Source organism: Vombatus ursinus, unplaced genomic scaffold (genome assembly GCF_900497805.2).
Source record: "Vombatus ursinus unplaced genomic scaffold, bare-nosed wombat genome assembly UNPS02014818.1, whole genome shotgun sequence".
In the NCBI taxonomy this organism is placed as follows: Eukaryota; Metazoa; Chordata; class Mammalia; order Diprotodontia; family Vombatidae; genus Vombatus; species Vombatus ursinus.
Genome location: NW_020954596.1, coordinates 26,485,703 through 26,505,578, shown reverse-complemented (window position 1 = coordinate 26,505,578; position 19,876 = coordinate 26,485,703). Strand labels below are relative to the sequence as shown.

The following is a 19,876-nucleotide window of genomic DNA, read 5'->3' as shown; positions in this document are numbered from 1 at the left end:
GGGACAAAGGTGGGAGGGAAGGGTCAGGGTAGTCCCCCTCGACTGCTCCCCTCTGTGTTTGACTAGTTTGGGTACTAGAGGAGAGGCAGAGGGGCAGTGTGGTATAATGGAAAGAGCCCATGGGGGATGGGAAGTCAAAAGTCATAGCTGGATGGTGGCCAAGCTCAAAGCAGAACCATGTAGGGGGCATTTCAGGTGCATGCTTTGTGACAAACCACTGATAGCCCCATCTTTGGGTGGGGAGGATCGGGGGAGCATTCTGAAACGCTGTGCTCCTCAGCGCTTTCGTCTGTGCATGGGATGAAGTGGCGATGCGGTGTTTCTAATTGCAGCAATCAGAAAGAAGGTTTCTCTGATTTTGACAAATGGTAGGTTTTTCTCTGCTCTCCTTAGTGACTGGAAGGAGAATGAGTGAGGTACAATGATGAGAAAGTACCAAGAGATAATAGAAGACAAAGGCCCGCATCTGTAAGGCTGCCTTGGGACTAACTGAGACAGATAGATGCACAATTCTTTAAGTTCCCTGTTAGAGGGAATTGTCTAGCCTGGAGTTCAAGCAGCTGCTCATGTCTCTCACTAAGAATCTTTACACATACAAACTAAACCCAACCCTTTTGCCATCCTGGGCAGTTGCCAAAATTTTTCATTAGTCAGGAAACTCTCTCTTGTTTTGCTTTGCCTGCAGGAGGTTGAGGAGCGCCTAAAGAAAGAATACAGTCACACCTTCCAGATTCAGCATCAGTCTCATCAACTGGAACTCCAGGCCTTGGAAGAAAAGGCAAGCAAAGACCTTCAGGGGGAACGTGAGAGGATACAGAAACAGCAGGCCCTCTTGCTAGGTATACAATAAAGCAGCCATGCAGATTAGCCTGGGTTCATTTGCCCAGGGCTTCATGTCCTCATGCCAAGAAACCACAGTGGTGGGATGGAGATAAACTGAATAAGCTCTTTCTGGCCACTCAGGGTTTTCATGAGCAATGATTGTGTAATTTAACTCTCTGTGGTCCTCAGGCCTGGCACTTGGTTTAAGATGGTGGTGGGAGCTCAGGGAGATAGTAGAAAGAGTAGTGGATATGATGCGATGCTTATTTCTATCTGAATCTGTGATGTGGGAAGTAAGCTTCTGAAGGGTAGAAATTCTTCATTTTATCCTTGTATCCCCAGTGCCTAGGATGGCACTTTGCACTTAATAAATGATTGTTGAGGGGCAGCTAAGTGGCGCAGTGGATAGAGCACCAGCCCTGGAGTCAGGAGGACCCGAGTTCAAATGCGGCCTCAGACACATAACACTTACTAGCTGTGTGACCCTGGGCAAGTCACTTAACCCCATTGCCTAGCCAAAAAAGAAAAAAAAATAAAGAAAAAAAAAGAAATGATTGTTGGATTGGATATCCTAATTGACTGCCCTGTACAGAAGTAGAAAAGTGAGGTGTATATGTGTGCACGCATGCATCCATACATACATATATGGGTATATACACATATAATATACACGTTTGTATATACATGTGTGTATATGTATATATGTATGTGTGTATACACACACACATACATACATACATACACATGCACATACCCAAGAAGCTATAACTTCTAACTGACCCATATGAAAACTTGATCCATAGTTTAAGAAGCACTGAAAGGGTCACAAGTGGAGAAAGTTTAAGAAGCCCTAGAGCATTTGAAAAATTGTGCATCTGTTTGTCTCACTTAGTCCCAGTGCAGCCATGCAGATATGGGCCTTTATCTTCTATTATCTCTTGGTACTTTCTCCTCATACACATACATATACACACATACACACATATGTACTTATGTGTATGTGTATATGAGACACAGAGGAAGGCCTATCATAACCCCAGTGTTAGGAAACAAGGATGAAATCTAGAATATATTCTATATCTTGGGTGAAGATAAATGGTGTTTTATCTAATTCATTTTATAACATCTTTCTTCATCACATTCTCATTTAGTTAATGAATTGGCTATGGTCTTTCTGGTCTAATCCAAACTCTTTGTGTTTGTGTGAAAGAGATTTTTCATGTTTTTTGTTTATCTATTTAAGAAATGGAGTAAAAATTAGACTGTTTATCCTTTTGTGTCTTATTCGTAATAAAAAGTATCTTTTGCTTTTTTTTTTTTCTCAGTCTGGAAGGGAGTCCATAGGGAGAGCTTAGCCTAGGTGCTGGCAGGGCTCATCTCTCTGATAAGCAGACTCAGGCCCTGGGACACTTAACCACTCATTTCTATGCAGACCTTGGACCCTTGAGAGGAGACCAGGAAAAGGGGGTGGGGCTCAGGCCTAAAAAAAGAGCATTTCTGACTCCTGTGGGGGAGTATCAGGGTATAAAACCCAGACCTCAGCCATGCCATGCCCTGCCTTTTCTCTGTGGGACTGTCCCCCTCCTCCGTGCATATCTAATTTCCTACTCACCTTGTTGTCCCTAGATTCTCTTAGGCTGGAGTTATCAGAGCAGCATGCGTCCTTTATCAGCCAACAGAAGGAAATAGAGGAACTCGAGACTGAGCTGAAGAATCTGAGGGGACTGAAGAAACAGCAGGCAAGTTTCCAGTGCTCTACTCACAGCGCAGTGTTGTGTTTTAGAGCCAAAATGACACCTTTCCCTGTGAGAAATTTTAGAGCAAGTCTCCTGTCCCACCTCCCTCATGGATGTAGTGCATGCGTGTGTGTGTGTGTGTGTGTGTGTGTGTGTACATGCATATGTGTATCTTCCTGCATGGCTCCAGGAGTCAGACCCAAGAGTATGCCAATAGGCTCAGCCCTTTAGTCAATGGCTGTATGTCCATTCATTTGTGGTATTACTTCTGCATTTAAAAGTCTTCCTTTCTTCTAACAGGTGTCTGAAGCATTGATGAGGGTGTTTTCAAAATGAAAAGCACATTATAAATGTTGAATAAGGTTAAAAGTATGCTTTAAAAAGGCAACTTAGTAGTGTTTGCATTATGCAATTTGAGATTTGACATAGTGGGGCCCCTTGTAAAGGTCTCTAAAAAGACCTGGACTCCTACAACTTCTAGAGCTAGCCCCAGGAACTACCATCCCTCATGGGGCAGCTCTGGGATTTCCTCTAGAACTGCTCCCCTTCCCTGCCTCCCCATTCCCTCCTCCAACCTCCTGTTTCTATCATCCGGGCTCAAAAAAAGTTATCATTGACACCTTCCTTTGCACCTGCCTTTGCACCTGCCTCAGTTGGTCATGCATGAAGACTGGAGGGTCTTTCTTCTTAATGTGGTTCACACCCACCCCATCCTTTCCATTTCCACTTCTACCTTAGTCTTGATCACCTTCCACCTTAGCTCTGACCTACTGAATTATCTCCTCAGAAGTTTTCCTGGCTCCAGTCTTGTCTTCCCCTATTCCCCATTATATACCACCACCTGATTAATCTTAGTAACACCCACTGTTACCCCTTCATGAAATACCATAAAAGGTTAAAATACAAACCTCTATGTCAGTTAACATCCTTTACTCCCTGGTTCCAGATGATCACTTTGGGCTGATCATGGTTACTCTCCTTCATGCACAGTATGTTCCATTTAATCTAGCCTCTTTGATGTTCCCCACACATGACATTCCATCATCCACCTCAAAGTCTTGTCACTGTCTGCCATGCTGGATTATACTCCCTCCTTACCTCTGCCTCTTGAAAACTGTTTCCCTTCAAGGCTCAGCTAAAGTGCTATCTCCTATGGGAGCCCGATCTCATTCTCCTAGTAGTTGTCCCCTTCCAACCTCCCCTTTCCCCAAACAAATTACTCATTTTAAAATTTTGTATTCACTTAACATGTTCTTTCCAGTAGCGGGCGCCTCCTCTACTCCCCAAACTCCTTGAGGGTGGGTGCTATTTCTTCCTTGTCTTTGTATCTTCAGTATCTTGCATAGCTCCTGGCACATAGTATATGCTTAATTAATTAATTAATATGCACACAATACATAGACATACATATATATGTATATGTATATACATACACACATAAACATATACCTTCAACTTCCAGGGCTTGTAATCAATATCTCCTCTGAACTATAGTACTATGGCATATACTCTTCATTTGACTGGATGTTGTAATAGAAAGAGCACTGGATTAGGAGTCAAGAGAGACCCAAGTTCAAATTCTGCCATTTGACTAGTTGTGTGACATTATGCAAGTCACTAAACCTTTCTGAGCCTCAGTTAAGTTTCTGTGGCTACATCCATCAAGGAATCTTGTTTGATCCTAACATATGCCAGAGAAGCATCTTTAGGAAGAGAGCCTCTACAGCTGTATTTTGCCCTCTTGACTGAAATGCTGTTTTGAAACCAACCAACAGTAAACAGTGATTTTGCATTGACTTTTCTGTTAGTTGTGATTGTCTGCTCTGGAAAATCATCTATAGAAATCATCTAGAAAATCAGTTCCTTTCTTATAATTTCATCAAGCATACCCTCCAAGAGCATAGACAATTAACATAAAGATTTTTATAGAAATTATAAAGTAGGGGCAGCTAGGTGGCACAGTGGATAGAGCACTGGCCCTGAAGTCAGGAGGACTGGAGTTCAAATCCGGCCTCAGACCAAACACTTGACACATACTAGCTGTGTGACCTTGGGCAAGTCACTTAACCCCGATTGCCTCACAAAAAAAGAAAGAAAGAAAGAAAGAAATTATAAAGTAGTCATATGGCTGGGTAATTGTGGAGATCTCAACTGCCTTTTTTTTTTTTGGTAATAAAATCATACGTGAGTTCCCCCCCTTCCCTCCCATTGTCTTGGTATCCTCCCTTCTCTGAAATAGTTTAAAAATTAATCCCTCATTGCTTTCAAAATTGTTTCAACCCCCAGCAGAGATTTCTTCTATACATCCTTAGTCTGATATAACTATTTTTCCTGATGTGATCTGCTGCAAAAACAAACAAAAAAACCAAAACCTGATATCATCTTCTTAAGTTAATTTTCTGTTGGTTTTTTTTTTCGTATTGGATACTGAAGTGTTAGGGTTAAAGTGTCGTAGCTCCACTGTCACTGATAGAATCAAACACTCAGAGAAATCTGCCAGATCTGTTCCTTTTCCCCCTACTTGGTTTCTCCCAGTCTCTTCTATCAATACTTTGGTGGTGGTTTGGCATGGTTGGGTCTATTAAGATCAATCTTAATAGAGAGTACTATCAAGTCCTACATTTGGGTTTCAAAAAACTTAAGCACAAGATGAGAGAAATGTGACCAGAGAGCAGTCTTTAAGAGATGGGGGTATTAATGTATTGCAATCTCAATAGGAGTCAATGGTGCAGCCCCAAAAGGGAATATAATTTTGGGCTGAAGAAAGAAAAGCATAATGTACAGGGCAAGGAAGGTGATAGATCATCCTGCAGCACCCACCCTGGTCAGACCCCATCATGAGTATTATGCTCTTATGCACCATATTTTAGGAAGGACATTGAGGAGTTGGAGAGTAACCAGAGAAAGACAACCAGGATTATAAGAAGACTGAAGATGATGCCAGATGATGAGCACTTGAAGGATCTGGGGATATTTATCCTGGAGAACAAAAAATGAGGATGGATATGATAGCTGTTTTCAACTATCTGATAGGCTGTCATGAGGGAGAAGGCCTAGACTTTGCGCTTGTCCCTAAATAACAGAACTAGAAGCTGTGGTGGAAGTCGCCAAGGCAGATTGAGGCTTAATGTGAGGAAGAACTTCCCAAAATGCATTGTTCCTCAAAAGCGGAATAAGCCATCCCATCAAGTTGTGGGCTCTCCCCCATTTAAGGTCGTTCCGAGAAGGTTAGGTGGCCACTTACTGGGAATACTGTAAAGAAGATTCTTGGTCGGGTACGGGTTGGGCCAGATGGCCCATGTGGTTCTTTTCAACTCGGACATTCTATGATTCCATTGAACTTCTCATTTCAGCACATTGCCTTCCAGGGGTATATAAGATGGAATGAAGGAAGAGGAACCAAAGGTATAGAGAATTAGTTAGGAGGATGTTACGGAAATGCAGGGGCAAGGTGACAAAGAACAAGGATATTTGTAATATGAATAGAGACTAAGGAATGGCTATGAGATATAGTCACAACAGTTCTTAGTGAAAAACTGAGCATGGCAGGAGTGGGGGTAGGGGAGAAATGAAGAGTCAGAGATGTCTCCCAGACGTCCAAGATTTTCCTCCTGAGTCAGGATGACGCTGATAAAAACGTGGGAGGTTAAGAAGGAGGACTGGTAGGAAGATTTCAAATTTGTCGAATTTTTGAAGTGAGCATCAGATTGAAATGATAATTAGGTAAATGGAATGTACAACATGAATGGGCGATGGGTCAGACCTGGCAATGCCAGTTTTAAAGTTAGCAGCATACAGTTCAAGCTATCAGAATTAAAGAGATCCCCTGGGAGAGAACATAGACAGAGAGGGAAGAGAACAACAAAGCCAAAACTCTAGGGAACACCAACACATAGAAGCAAGAGAAGGGAAAAGAACCAGAGAAGGGCAGAGACTAGTTAGGAAAATCTTGTGACATAGAAATGTAATGAAGAGAGTTCCAAGAAGGACTCGTTGGCCAAGAGAGCTCAGTACTAAAGACAGGTCCAGTAGTATGGGCCCTGATACAAGACTGTTGGATGTGAAGGTCACTGGTGACCTTTGAGACGACAGTTTCAGTAGAGTGGTGCTGGCAGAAACCAGGTAACATGGGGTTAACAAGAGAATTTCTAAAGCATTTCTCTTTGGCTTTGGGGTAGAAAACAATAATAATTCCCATTTCTATAGTGGTTTGTAGTTATCAGAACACTTTTTCATCTACTATCTTGTTTAACATAGTTGGAAACAGGGCCAAGACCCTCTTGTTCAGACTCTCATACTTACCCCATTCTCGGCAAAGATCTGAATGCCTCCGGGCCAGACTCTGCTGCCTTAGCCTGAAACCCGCCTGAGCAGTGCCATATGTGATCACAGATAATCAAGAAAGAGAAGATTTAATTATGACAATCAGCGCATGTTGAATTCTTCCCATGTTCAGAGGTTTTTTGGATAGCTGTATTATCTCCTCACTGAAAAATAAGCTAATATTTACTGCTGTCAGAGTATAGTCACTGAAAAGCATTCATTAATTCAGCATACTTAAAATTTTTTGATGCCTTTTGCTTTTTATATCATAGTCTTTTCTTGATATATTGCCCCCTCTACCCTCCAACTGAACCCTCCCTTGTAACAAAGGGAAAAAGGCAAGAAAAACTGACTTCCCAAATGTCTAAGAGCATTTGTAGTGTTCCACACCTGCTGTCCCCCAACTTTCTACCCAGCATAGAACAATGTGTATCATCATCGGTTTTCTGTAACCAGGACTCAACAAACATTTTGTAAGTGCCTACTGCGTGCAAAGCCTTCTGTACGTCTGTGGGAAATGCAAAGATGATCACATCACAGTCCCCGTCCTCATAAAACTGACAATCAAGTAGGAGAAGTAAAAGATCTAAAAACATAACTGACAAAAATTAGAGTTTGATAAGAGCAGCTAGGTGGAAGGAAATGGCAAACCATTCCAGTATCCTTGCCAAGAAAACCCCTAAAGGGGTCACAAAGAGTCAAACATGACTGAAAATGCCTGAACAACAACAGATATAGAAACTGAGGGAGAGAGAGAGGGTAACTCCCAGACCTACGTGGTCCCTAGCCACAATTACACCAATGACTGAATAACATGATAAGTTCACAAGAGGTTCAAAGTGTTGTGAAAATTGAGAAAAGGGAAAGATCACTTCTGTCTCAGGGCATTAGGGAAGGAAGATCACATAGAGGAAATAGCATTTGAAGGGGATATGGGTCAGATTTCTACAGGTAACAGTGGGGGAAATCTGTTCCAAACATAGGGGATGGTAAATACAAAAACACTCAAGTGATAAATATAAGATGAATTCCAGAATTAGGAGTAGTCCAATTTGTCTTCAGTTTTAGAGTATGTTCTGAGGAACTGTGGGACATAATGCTGGAAAATTTAAGATTGGAGCTAGATCATGAAGGGCCTTGAATACTGCATTAAAGAGTTCAGACTTTATTCAGTAGATAAGTTTCTCCAAATGTGTTCCACAGAACACCAAGCTATCATTGCAATCCAAGGGATTGCACAAAGGTCAAAATTACTTGTAACAATGGACAAGTACACCAAGCAAACTCATCTGCTTTGCTGTCTGTGATATGATTATAATGTCTGCATTCAGATGATGGCCATTGGAGACTAATAGAAGTCAATCACAGGACTGAAAAGTTACCTTCTTACTGGCCTAGAGTCAGTCAGCGACTATGCCTAATAATATATGGCTTACAGATAATTAATTGTCAGACTGTCTTAGCAGGGTATATATAAAATAATTAGTATCTATTTACAGTTTTCTTTATCATAAATAGTGTTCATTTCAAATTCTGATCATCATTGGAAAAGATGTTGGAAAAGATTGAAGGCAAAAGGAAAAGGGGCCAATGGATGAGATAAATAGTGTTATGGAAGGCAATGAACATGAGTTTGGACAGACTTTGGGAGGTAGTGAAGGACAGAAGGGCATGGTGTGCCATAGTCCATGGGGTCCCAAAGAGTCCGACAGGACTGAACAACTGAACAACAACAATGCTGGCTGTGGATGATTTGATCAAATCAGGGAGATTTTTATCCCAGGTGCCAATAACTAAGGCTCTAACTAGGCCACAAACATCCACAAAGCTAGTTCGGGGACTAAATTCCAAACATAGGAAAAATGCAAACAGAGCAAAGGGAATCAGCAATTTGTGTTAACTTCCAGTGAGCCTGATGCAGATCATGTGTTATCTTACTAGTTCCTTAAAAAAACAAACAAACAAAAACAACTAGGATCCTGGCAAAACCAAAAAAGCAGTTACAAACAAAATACAGAGTCAAAAATGAAACTTGGTCTTTTTAAGCTAAAATATGATAATCTGAAAAAACTGACTTGTGTAACTAAGAAAGAAAGTGAAAATTATAAAGGATCTTACAAGATGAGAGATCACATCCAATGCTCTTCACTATTATAAAACATTTATCAATAGCAAAAATTCATTTCCTTCTCCACATAATTTTTGGTTATATTGTTAGATTCAGAATAAGATTGAGCTATAAGATTTCTCTTAAGTGGTACTAGTAGTAATAATTTTCAAAAATCATTTAAAAAGATTTAGTTTTCTGTTGGAGCTTTGTTTAAAGCCAACGGTCCCACCTTGCTTAACGTTTGAAAAGTTTCTGCGCAGTCAAGTGACAAGATCCAAAGTGTGCTTTTTTAAAGAAGGTTAATCTAACATTGGTGAACTGAATGGAGTGGAGTAGGGTTAAGACTATAATGGTGGAAACTAGTTAGAATGTTATTAAATAATACAGGCAAGAGGTAATGAAGGCTGCCTGGATTAGGGTGGTACTCTCAGAAGTTGACACCCTTCCAATAGTTTCAAATATATGTGATGAAGATACGGATGTTATTGGCTTCAGAGACTTGTTTTTGTTGAGAATAGGTGGCATGATGGTATACTTATATAAATTCAAAATGGAAGATAATTCAGTAATAATTAGTTATCTTAGCTATATGTTGAATAATTAAACCTCTAGACATATTTGAAATTTATTTAAAAACTGTACCAATAACCATTTTTCTGCCATCCGTTTCAAAGCATACTCCACAATACAATGCCATAAACATTTATTAAGTGCCTACTTTGTGCCAGGCACTGTGCTAAATGTTGGGGATATAAATAAGGAAAAGAAAGATAGTCCTTGCCCTCAGGGAGCTTATAATCAACATTCATTATTGGTATAAAACATTTAATCCTGTAAAAACTCCAGAGCATTAACCATTTTACAGTTAGGTTTAGCCAATGTAAAAGAAGTTCTGTCTTCAGAAAGCAGAAATCTCATTTGGGTTGCCTGGACTTGTCATCTTTGCCCTCGAAATCTGTGTTGGAACTAGGTGGCAGCACTTGGAGTCAGGAATAATAATACTTATAATAACAGTAGCAACAACAACATCTAACTTTTATGTGGTACTTGCTATGTGCCAGGCACTGTGCTGAGTACTTTACAATGATTATCTCATTTGATCCTCACAAGGATCCTGGGAGGTAGTTATTATTATCTCCATTCTAAAGATGAGGAAACTGAGGCAAGCAGAGATTGAGTGACTTGCCCAGGGTCACATAGCTAGTAAGTGTCTGAGACCATATGTGAACTCAGGCCTTTCTGTTTCTAGGCCCAGAGAGCTATCCACAGTTCAAATCCTACCTTAGACACTTATTGGCTGTGTGACCCTGGGCAAGTCACTTAACCTCCCTCAGCCTCAGTTTCCTTATCCATAAAACAAGGATAATAATAGCTCTTACCTCCCAGGGTTGTTGTAAGGATCAACTGATATAATCTGGGTGCAGCACTTTGCAGACCGTAAATGCTACATAAATGCTGGCTATTAGCCATTGTGTTAGATGGACTCCATTTAATAAGCCAGTTCTGAACCCTCCTAGTATCTCCCTTCACCTCTGTGTTTTACCAAGTAACTCAAACTGGCCTTCATCCTAGGAAGGAAGCAGCCAGAGCCAGATCAACTCTCTTACTGGGACAGTGGAAAAGTGTCAGAGGGAGATGGCTGGTCTTAAGAATGAGAATTCCCTTCTGAAGGAGACTTTGCAGCTGCTCAGTGCAGAGGCTGAAATGCAAAAACAAGGGGCCATCCAGCTGCAGGAGAGGGAAAGGCAGCAGCGCAGGTCTGTCTCCATGTCTTCCTTTTTCTATCTTTCTTTCAGGCAGCGTTGACAGTAGAGCTAAGAACCCTCCACAAGTTTAGAGCACCTCACTCCTCCGCCCCCTCAAGAAAAACATTTACTAGGTCACAACCACTAGTTGATCTTTTTTGTTGTTGTTCTGGCTTGAAAATTGGAGTGTTGGGAATGTAGGAACTGTGTATCACCCTACAGTTTGTGTGTCTATTACCCTGAAATAGGAAGAGTTGTGAATGGTGACTTAACTCATAAAATAAGGAGGTCGCAGATTCATGGAGCTGGAAGGAGACTCCAAGCAAGAATTATCTCTGTCTTCAGGCAGTGCTGCAATTCATCCAGCTTGGTTGGGTCAGGGTCAGTCCAATATTACAAATAACTCTTAGCATCAGGCAGTTCTTCAGCTCTGATCTTAGCCTCCATTAGTGGTGTTGAAGGCTCAACTTTTATGGTAAAAGAAATTCTTGGATCATAAAGCTGGCTGGTAACAACGAAAATAAATAAGCAAAGCTGTCTTTAATCACTTACTTTGAGATTTCTGAGGGATAGGCCTTGGTCCGTAGGATCCCAGGCAGAGTCCTTCCCAAGGCTAGTGTGGGATCATTCTGGGACTTATACCGTGAGGGGAGTTAGGGTGGTGGGACTCACCTTGCTAGGATTACAGTGTCGGGTAGTGATGAGAGGCAACAAGTAGATTGAGGAGGGATGGTGGCTCTTGCCAGTAAGTTCCTCTCTCTACTTACAGTCTGTCCTTTATGTTCATTTTAAACAGTATTTACTTGGCTATATATGGGAGGGGTTGTGGAGTGGGGAGAGATGGAGAAGGGGGGTGAGGGCTTCTATATCTCACCAAGGATTCCCCCAATCTCAGGACCCCAGATCTAATTTCCCACAATTCTCCTCTACATAAAAGCCCCCTCTGCAACAGCCTCCCAACTCCCCCTGACCAACTAAGTTGGGAATAAATTACAATTTAGAATAAAAGTGAAATCCTTAGGAGTACTAGCCCTGCCTTCTCAGTAACCTGTGAGCCCAACAGCCCGGCACAAATGATGCTTTTACATCACATTGCAAGGTTGCTGGAAGAAGACCTTCAAGTCAAGCATAAACAAGAAATGGAAACCTTGAAACAAGATCATAGGAAAGAAATCCATAGCATGGTGTCTGATTTCAGCAGCACTCAGGCTCACCTGCAAAAGAAGATCATCTCCTTGGAAACGGAGTAAGTGATTTAAATGAAGCTATCCTGCCTGTGAGTTTAATTTGTTAGCTGGGGAGTGCTGGGGCAAAGGATGTAGCTTTTTATGAGATTATGTTCCCATTCTGGGAAAGGTAAAGTGGATTTAATTTCATTTTGTTTTTTATTGGCTGGAAACCTTTGAGTTACGTCTCCTCTCCCCAACACCAGCTAACTCTCAAACATATAGAAGAAATATAAAAGATTACTTGCCCTATTAATGGGTGAGGTTAGACCTTTGCTGCTGAAGTGGACCTTGGAAACCATTTAGGCTGACAGGAAACAGATCCAGAGATTTGAAAGGACTGATCCAAGGTTACACAACCAGTTGGTACCTGAGCTGGGACTGCAACCCAAACTTTCTGACTCAAGCCCAGTTCTTTGAATGCCCAGTAAAATGAACTCTCTGGAAACCACTTAATGAAAGCTTTTTCAAGGGTACCTTGAAAGTTCACTAAATTATCACCCTCTTCATTTTCCATCCATGTGTGTGAAGAGCCCTATCAGGAGAGGTTGCCCATGGTTGAGGTGGTTGTGGGGGTACTGGTGTCTTTTAGCTCTGAAGAGGGAGACATCTGCTGAAAAAGAAAGCCAGCCCAGGCCTGCTGACCCCTGATCTGTGGTCAGCAGATGTCGCCAACTGCATCCCAAAAACAAAACATGGGTGCCTAAGTGAGCTCCAAGGTATCCTTGACACCTGTGACCCAGGGGCTACAGCTCTCGTGTTCTGACTCTTTCTCTTTCCCTTTCTCTCTTTCTGTCTCTGTCTCTCCTTCTTTCTCTCCCCCCACCTTTTTCTCTCCCTCTCTGTCTCTCTCTTTCTGTATGCCTCTGTGTCTCTGTCGCTCTTTCTGTCACTCCTGTTCGCTTTGCCTCTCCCTCTTTCTTTGTCTGTCTCTTTCTGTCTCTGTATCTCTCCCCCTTTCCTTCTCTCTCCTTCTCTCCCTCCCTAGAGATATGGAATCTTCTCTTCTTAAAATAAAAATTCCCTTCCAGAATTGTACTAAATCTTTATCCTGCATTGCTAACCTAAAGAAGAGACTCAGTCCCAGGCATTATTGATAACATTTGACTGAGTGAAGAAGAGGAGAGCCGGGCAGAGTATTTAGGCTCCTTCCAAGCTCAGCTGCTTTTTGCCGGGTCCTGCCATTATTTTGGCCCAGAAAGGCCTGGACAAAAAAAGCTACAAAATTATTTCTACTTGTTCTTCATCTTCTTTTTTGTTTAATACAGGTTCAACTAATTAGATACACGATCTAATATCTAGCATCTAATTATCTAATTAGACAACTAATTATATACTAATTACATATGTTTCTCTGATTTAAATAGCCTTAAAGATGCAGAAGAGAAACTATGGAAATGGGAATCCAGACCAGAAGATTTACACCTCATAAGCATTTTACAAAACAGATTAAGTGAGCGAGAAGAAATCATCAAACAGTTAACGGTAAGGATTTGGGGTGTTCTGTGCCAAGCTTAAGAAGTCTATGTGTAAATCAGGATGGAAACCAAAAATATCATTCGGGAATGACTTTTCCCAAGAAAATGACAGCTTCCCTATTAGCGCTTCATGGGATCATAGATTTGGAGCTGGAAGAGGTTGCCTGAGCCCACCCTTTCATTTTCTGGGTCAGGAAACTGAGGCCCAGAGAACTCTTTGAGTCTGGGCATTAATCCATTGTGAATCCATCTAATTGTTTTATCATCCAGTCCACATCTCTACGTTATGTCCACATCAATGGCATGAGAGACTTTATTATTAAACTATAGCTATGGCATGCCTTTTATCTATCAGTTTAGTAATCTGGTCAAAAAAAAGGAAATTGTATTTAGGATCTGTTTGTTCCTTTGTTTGTTTTCCCCCAGCTCATCTTCAGGGCCAAACTTACCTCTGTGATTAATTTTTAAAAAATTTTTGTTAATCATTTTAGGTATTTTTAAAAAATCACTTTCATGTCCAAATATATCAACCTCCTTCCCCAGAGAGAGAGCCATCCCTTGTAACAAAAAATAAAGGAGGAAAAAAATAGTTAAACAAAACTGAATCTAACAGTATATTCCTATACCTATAGACCCCATCATTTAGTAAAGGAAGGAAGGGGGTACCTTTTCTTATCTCTTCTTTAGGGCCAAACTTAGTGGCATGATATCAAATCAGTCAACAAACATTTTTCAAGCACTCACTGTATGCCAGGTACTGTTCTAGACACAGGGTATGTAAAGACAAATGTAACAGTTCTTGTCCTCAAGAAACTTACAATCTAGTGAGAGGAGCCAACATGTACATATGTAGTTATATCTAAAGTAGATACAAGATTATTTTTGAAAGAAAGACATAGCAAGTAGGGAGGGAGGGGATCGGGAAAGGCCTTCATGTAAAAGGTGGTGCTTGAGTTATCTTAAAGGGAACTAGGGTTTCTAAGACTTGGAGGTGGGGAAGGGAGGCATTCTTGGCATGTGGGAGAGCCAGCCCAAAGGAGAGGAGAGATCTCTTCTTAATGAAGCTGAGATGGATATTTGTGATCACTTCCCTTTTTTTTATTAATTTATTTTGATTTATCATCAATCACTTCCATATGCTTTTGAGTTTAAAAATTTTCTCCCCCTTCCTCCTCACCACCCTCCCCAAGACAGCATGCAATCTGATATAGGCTCTACATATACATTCCTATTAAACATATTTTCACATTAGTGATGTAATAAGGAAGAATTAGAACCAATAGGAAGAACCATCAGAAAGAGGAAACAAAACTCAACAGAAAAAAAAAGAGCAAATAGTATGCTTCAATCTGTATTCAAACTCCATAGTTCTTTCTTTGGATGTGGATAGCATTTTCCATCATGAGGCCTCTGGAGATGTCTTAGATCCTTGCATTGCTGGGAAGGGTTAAGTCTATCAACATTAGCCATCGGACAACATGGCTGTTATTGTGTACAACGTTCTCTTGGTTCTGTTCACTTCACTCAGCATCAGACCATACAAGTCTTTCCAGATTTTTCTGAAGTCAGCCTGTTCATCATTTCTTATAGCACAATAGTATTCCATTACATTCATCTACCACAACTTGTTCATCCATTCCCCAATTGATGGGCATCCCCTCAATTCCCAATTTTTTGCCACCACAAAAAGAGCCACTATAAATATTTTTGTACATGTGGGTCCTTTTCCCATTTTTATGATCTCTTTGGGATACTGCCCTAGAAGTGGTATTGCTGGGTCAAAGGGTATGCACATTTTTATAGCCCTTTGGGCATAGTTCCAAATTGCTCTCCAAAATGGTTGGATCATTTCACAACTCCACCAACAATGCATTAGAATCACTTCCTTTTCTAGATTTTCACTAACTATATCTTTAATGATCTTTAATCTATCTTTAATGATAGAATTATCTCAGAAATTAAAGTCAAACTCACTAGCCAGTAGTTTGTAGTTTTGTTCTCTTTTCCTGAAAATTAGGATTTTTGTCCCCCAATACTGAGGTATCTCTCCCATTTTCAAAAATAATAATATAATAGCTAGCACTCATCTGTACTTTAATGATCATCCACGGAGAATGGCTTTGCAGTCACATCTGCCAGTCCTTTCCATATCTGAGGATAAAATTTTCTGATCCAGATTACTTGGTACCCTCTGACTGTTTCTTTAACTCTCTGGTTGCCTGTTAGCCATTTTTACCATGTCATTTCCAGTGCAAAGGTCATTATACTTGGCAGAGAAAATAAGCAGAATGAGAATAAGAATTCCCTGTGATCATTTATCTCTCCATCCACTCTAAGTTGAGGTCACATCCCTTCTTACTCTGGACCAAGCCACATTTGTATTTAGTCTGCTGCCTGTCTTGCTTCTATTGGCTAAACTTTTTTTTAAAATATAAGTCAGTTGAAGAGTGCCCTTTGCATCCACATTAGTCTCTTCAGACAACTCCCATTTTTCTTCCTCATTGGAATGTTTTCCTTTTGTCTTCATGATTTCATCTTGAGCATTTCCTTTCCCTCCTGAGCTGACTCTCCCTATAGAATTTTAGTCCATAGGATACTACCTGTCCTTTCAAATTAGCTAACCCAAAATCTAGGGTACCTGTGGACTATATCTGGATTCCTGTCCTCTATCACAAACTTTAGGTGGGAAAAATCGCTTCCTCTCAGGATGTCTGTCATTTCTACCCCCAGCAACCAATTTCTACCTGTTAGTGAGAATCAGATCCAGAACAGAATTTCTCCTTGTTGGTTCCCTCCACCTATTAAAACAGAGGTGTCAAACTCTTCTGGATTCCAAGTGCAGATTAAAATGTAATTGGGAAATGTTAAACAAAATAAAAATACAATAGAATGTAAGTAATATTATTTTGTGATTTTCTAAGTCAACGTGCAATCTACAAGGATCCCTTTCTACGTGAGTTTGACACCACTCTTTCAAAGGATGCAGTCATCACTAAGGCAAGGCAAGTTATTAGCTGCACAGCTTTTGACAGGGAGTTCCAGTAGCTGTCTGGACAACTATAGTCCTTCATCATTACTAGATTATGTCTCTGTGCCAAGCTCATGATCTAGTTCCTAAACTCATCTATTTCCTCTTTCTGTCCAAGCAGTCTACAGTGTATTCTAATGACAAAAATCACTTGTTTCAGTCTTCATTGACCATCCAAATGTTCTCCATCATGCTTCCCCACTCTGGTTCCCGGGTTCCTTTACATCCATATATCTTCTTCACATCAATGCTACCGCACCTGTCCTTTTACCTATTTTATTTCTTTTAAGTAAGGCATATTCATTCAAAGCCATATTTTAGTCATGGATTTCATCCCACCAAGTAAAGCTTTATTAATACGTATAAGGTTAAATTTGCCTGTTAGCATGAGGATTCTTGTTCCTCTTTTCTAAACTTTGGGAATTTGTGTGGAGACATTTGAAAGCCAAAGGTTTTCCTACTGGCTTCTTTCTTGGATTTCACCTCCTATGAACTTATGGATGCCTCAGTTGCTCCTCTTCCTTCACTGGCAGTTACTCTCTATGCATGGGGGACAGACCTGGGCAAACATCGCTCTCTCATCCTTTTTTAGTTAAAAAAAAATCTTTCTGATTATCTTTGCAAGACACCAAGCAAGTACCTTCTTACCAGCCTTTCTTATAGAGCCTACTCTATCCCTGGCCAGTAATCTGTCAACCCAGTGTTTTAAGCCAATGTTCAGAAGTCCACATCTCATTTTCAGGTACCACCTTCAGCACCCCAGATGTTTATGTCCCAAAACAGTTTTTTCTTCATCAGTTTCCTTCATTGGAGAAAGGTGAGAGAAACAGTCTTGTGGTCTTCAGTTTCTTGCACAAAAGTCTGTAATATTTGACAATACTTTTAAGGATACTTCTGGTATCATTTCTGCCCGTGTGAATCACCAGAAGTGGTAGTAATCTGTCTTGTTAAGCCTTGGGAGGTTGTTACATCTTGAATACATGCCTGGGAAGACAATAGATCTCTTTACTGTTGTTATTAGGATGACAAGTATCTGCCCTAACACCTGTTTAAGGTAATTATCAACCACTATTACTCTCTGATTCTTCCTTTGACTTTTACTAGATCTCACATCATCATTATCAACAACATGTATATAGTGCTTACTATGTGCCAGGCACTGAGCTAGGCACTTTACAATGATCTCATTTCATTCTCACAACAACCTTTTTAGGTAGATATTTCTATTATCCCCATTTTACAGATGAGGAAACTGAAGTAAATGGGGGTTAAAAGTGACTTGCCCAGGATCACACAACCAGTAAGTGTCTGAGGCTGGATTTGAACTCAGGTCTTCCTAACTGATAGGTTCTATGATTGTATAATATCATTCTTTGGACTACAGTCAGGTGCCTCTTTTTCAGACCACACAGCTCCCTCTTCAGAAACCATCTCAAATCTGTTTTTTAATTCTTAGTGTACAATTGTCTTTTCCCTTTTTTCTTCCTCTATGTAACACTCTTCTACTTTCCAACCTCCTATCAAAGGTCAAGTATCCTCTCCTCCATCTCAGATCCCTTTTTTCTCCATTGAAACCATGCATCTGTTTCCTTTAGGAATACCTCATTATTCCCAGCAACCTGGAGAGGTAATTCTTGAGTCACTGCATCTTGTCCTCTAGCAGGGCAACCAGCAACACTTGGAACAAAGATAAGTCACTCATTTGTGGCAGAAATATAAATATTGCATCCTCAAGGCAAGTCACCAAAGAATTTTTCCCCACTTTCATACTGATTTGCTATTTTCAGCCTTTTGGGGGAATTACTTATGAATGTGTATGACTAAACCCTAGACACTTAAATTTTTTACAGCCAATTATCAACTAATAATTTGACAGCCCTACCCAATTTCCTTTCCCAAGGCTCATCAATTCCACAGCTACTCATTACCTCTCCTTCCCTCTTCCCCCTAGAACCAACCATCTTTGTTTCACCAACTTGCTCCACCCATCAGTCTATCCTATCAATTTGCTTTGTTCTCCAATTGTTCCACTGAACTTTTCTAACTTGCTTTGTCTTGCTAACTATCTTCTTGTCTTCCTTCTCGAATTTTCCTCTTCAGGTCCTTCCGCTTAATCCTCTCATTCTCCTGCTTCTTCATCCTCCTCTTCCAGGTATGGGAAGTGGAATCTACTGGACTTGGAAATTATTCTTCAGATATTTCTCAATTTGTGTTCCTTACTTATATAAATGCCTCCAAATCGCCTACACAATTTCCTTCTTTTTCTTATTCAGCTTAGGTCTTTTTCTCGTCTTCCATGGCTTGTATAGAAGCTGGAGGCAGATTTAATATTGACTTCAAGGGTAGCACTTGAGGATCATAAGATTTAGAGTAGGAACTTGAGAATATCTAGTGTATTCATTTCACAGATGAGAAAACTGAGAACCGGGGGAATCAAGTGGCTTATCCAAGCTCACACAGGGAGTAAAATGGCAAGGACAGAATTCTAATCTGAACTACTTTTCCTTAGCTAGAAATAAGCTTACCTTACCAGTGAAGACTCAAACAAATGAATAAAAAGCTAAACCCAGTCTCTGATTTCTGCTGCATCCTTCTTTTTCCCCCTGACCTACCGTTCCCTAAATGTATTGGGATAGTTTGCTACCAGGTAATCACTTTCTTTTAAATAAACCTCTGTATATTTAAGATAAATATGCAGGCATTAAGGCATTTATGTTTGTTTATTTTTTTTCAGGAGGAAAGAAGATTTCAGTGTGCCGCATTGCCAAACACTCTCTCTCATCGGAATAGATCCTTTTCTTTCAATCCGCATCCAGGCTATTTGACCCCCTCCATGAAGGTGAATGAGTTCTTTCCTTTTTAAAAACCTTTAAAATTATCCTAGATGTAGTATCTGGCTAAAATAACATTTTAGGTTCATAAAACTTAGAACTGGAAGAAGCCATAGTGATCATGGTTCATGAAACCACTCAAAAGAGATTAACCTAAACCTGTCTACATAGGAAAAGATAAGTGGATCAAGAACATGTAGCATATGACCTGCACTTGGGTAGTCAGTCTGTCTGTCTATATATCTTGAATTGGTGCTGCAGATGGTCAGGTTGGGCCCAGAATTGAATAGAAAATTAGGTGAGACTCACTTGGGAAATTGCACAGGGCTTCACTTCAGACTGCCCCTATATACAGAGGTGGTATTTTCAACATCATTATTCTCCTGGTGATGCTAAATGGTTGTGATTCATGGAACATTATAATCTTTAAAGGATTAAAAGTGTAAAGAAAAATAAAGAGGTATAGGGTGGGTGTTAGATAGAGTGCCACATGAATGTGACCAGGGAGAGCTTATCAGGAAAAGTGATATAAAAGCCATCCTCAAAGCAAGGTATTATCAGAAAGAATTGGGCAGGT

At 40.5% G+C, this 19,876-nt stretch overlaps 1 protein-coding gene across 1 annotated transcript in view; it reads left to right on the top strand.

Moving 5' to 3' along the window:
• FAM184B (family with sequence similarity 184 member B) overlaps positions 1-19,876 on the top strand; it is a 119,983-nt gene that overhangs the window by 98,269 nt on the left and 1,838 nt on the right. The window contains exons 10-15 of the mRNA XM_027836517.1: positions 686-839; positions 2,449-2,561; positions 10,564-10,748; positions 11,836-11,982; positions 13,330-13,447; positions 19,203-19,307. Of these exons, the coding sequence (XP_027692318.1) occupies positions 686-839; positions 2,449-2,561; positions 10,564-10,748; positions 11,836-11,982; positions 13,330-13,447; positions 19,203-19,307 (822 nt within the window). The remainder of the gene's footprint in view (positions 1-685; positions 840-2,448; positions 2,562-10,563; positions 10,749-11,835; positions 11,983-13,329; positions 13,448-19,202; positions 19,308-19,876) is intronic.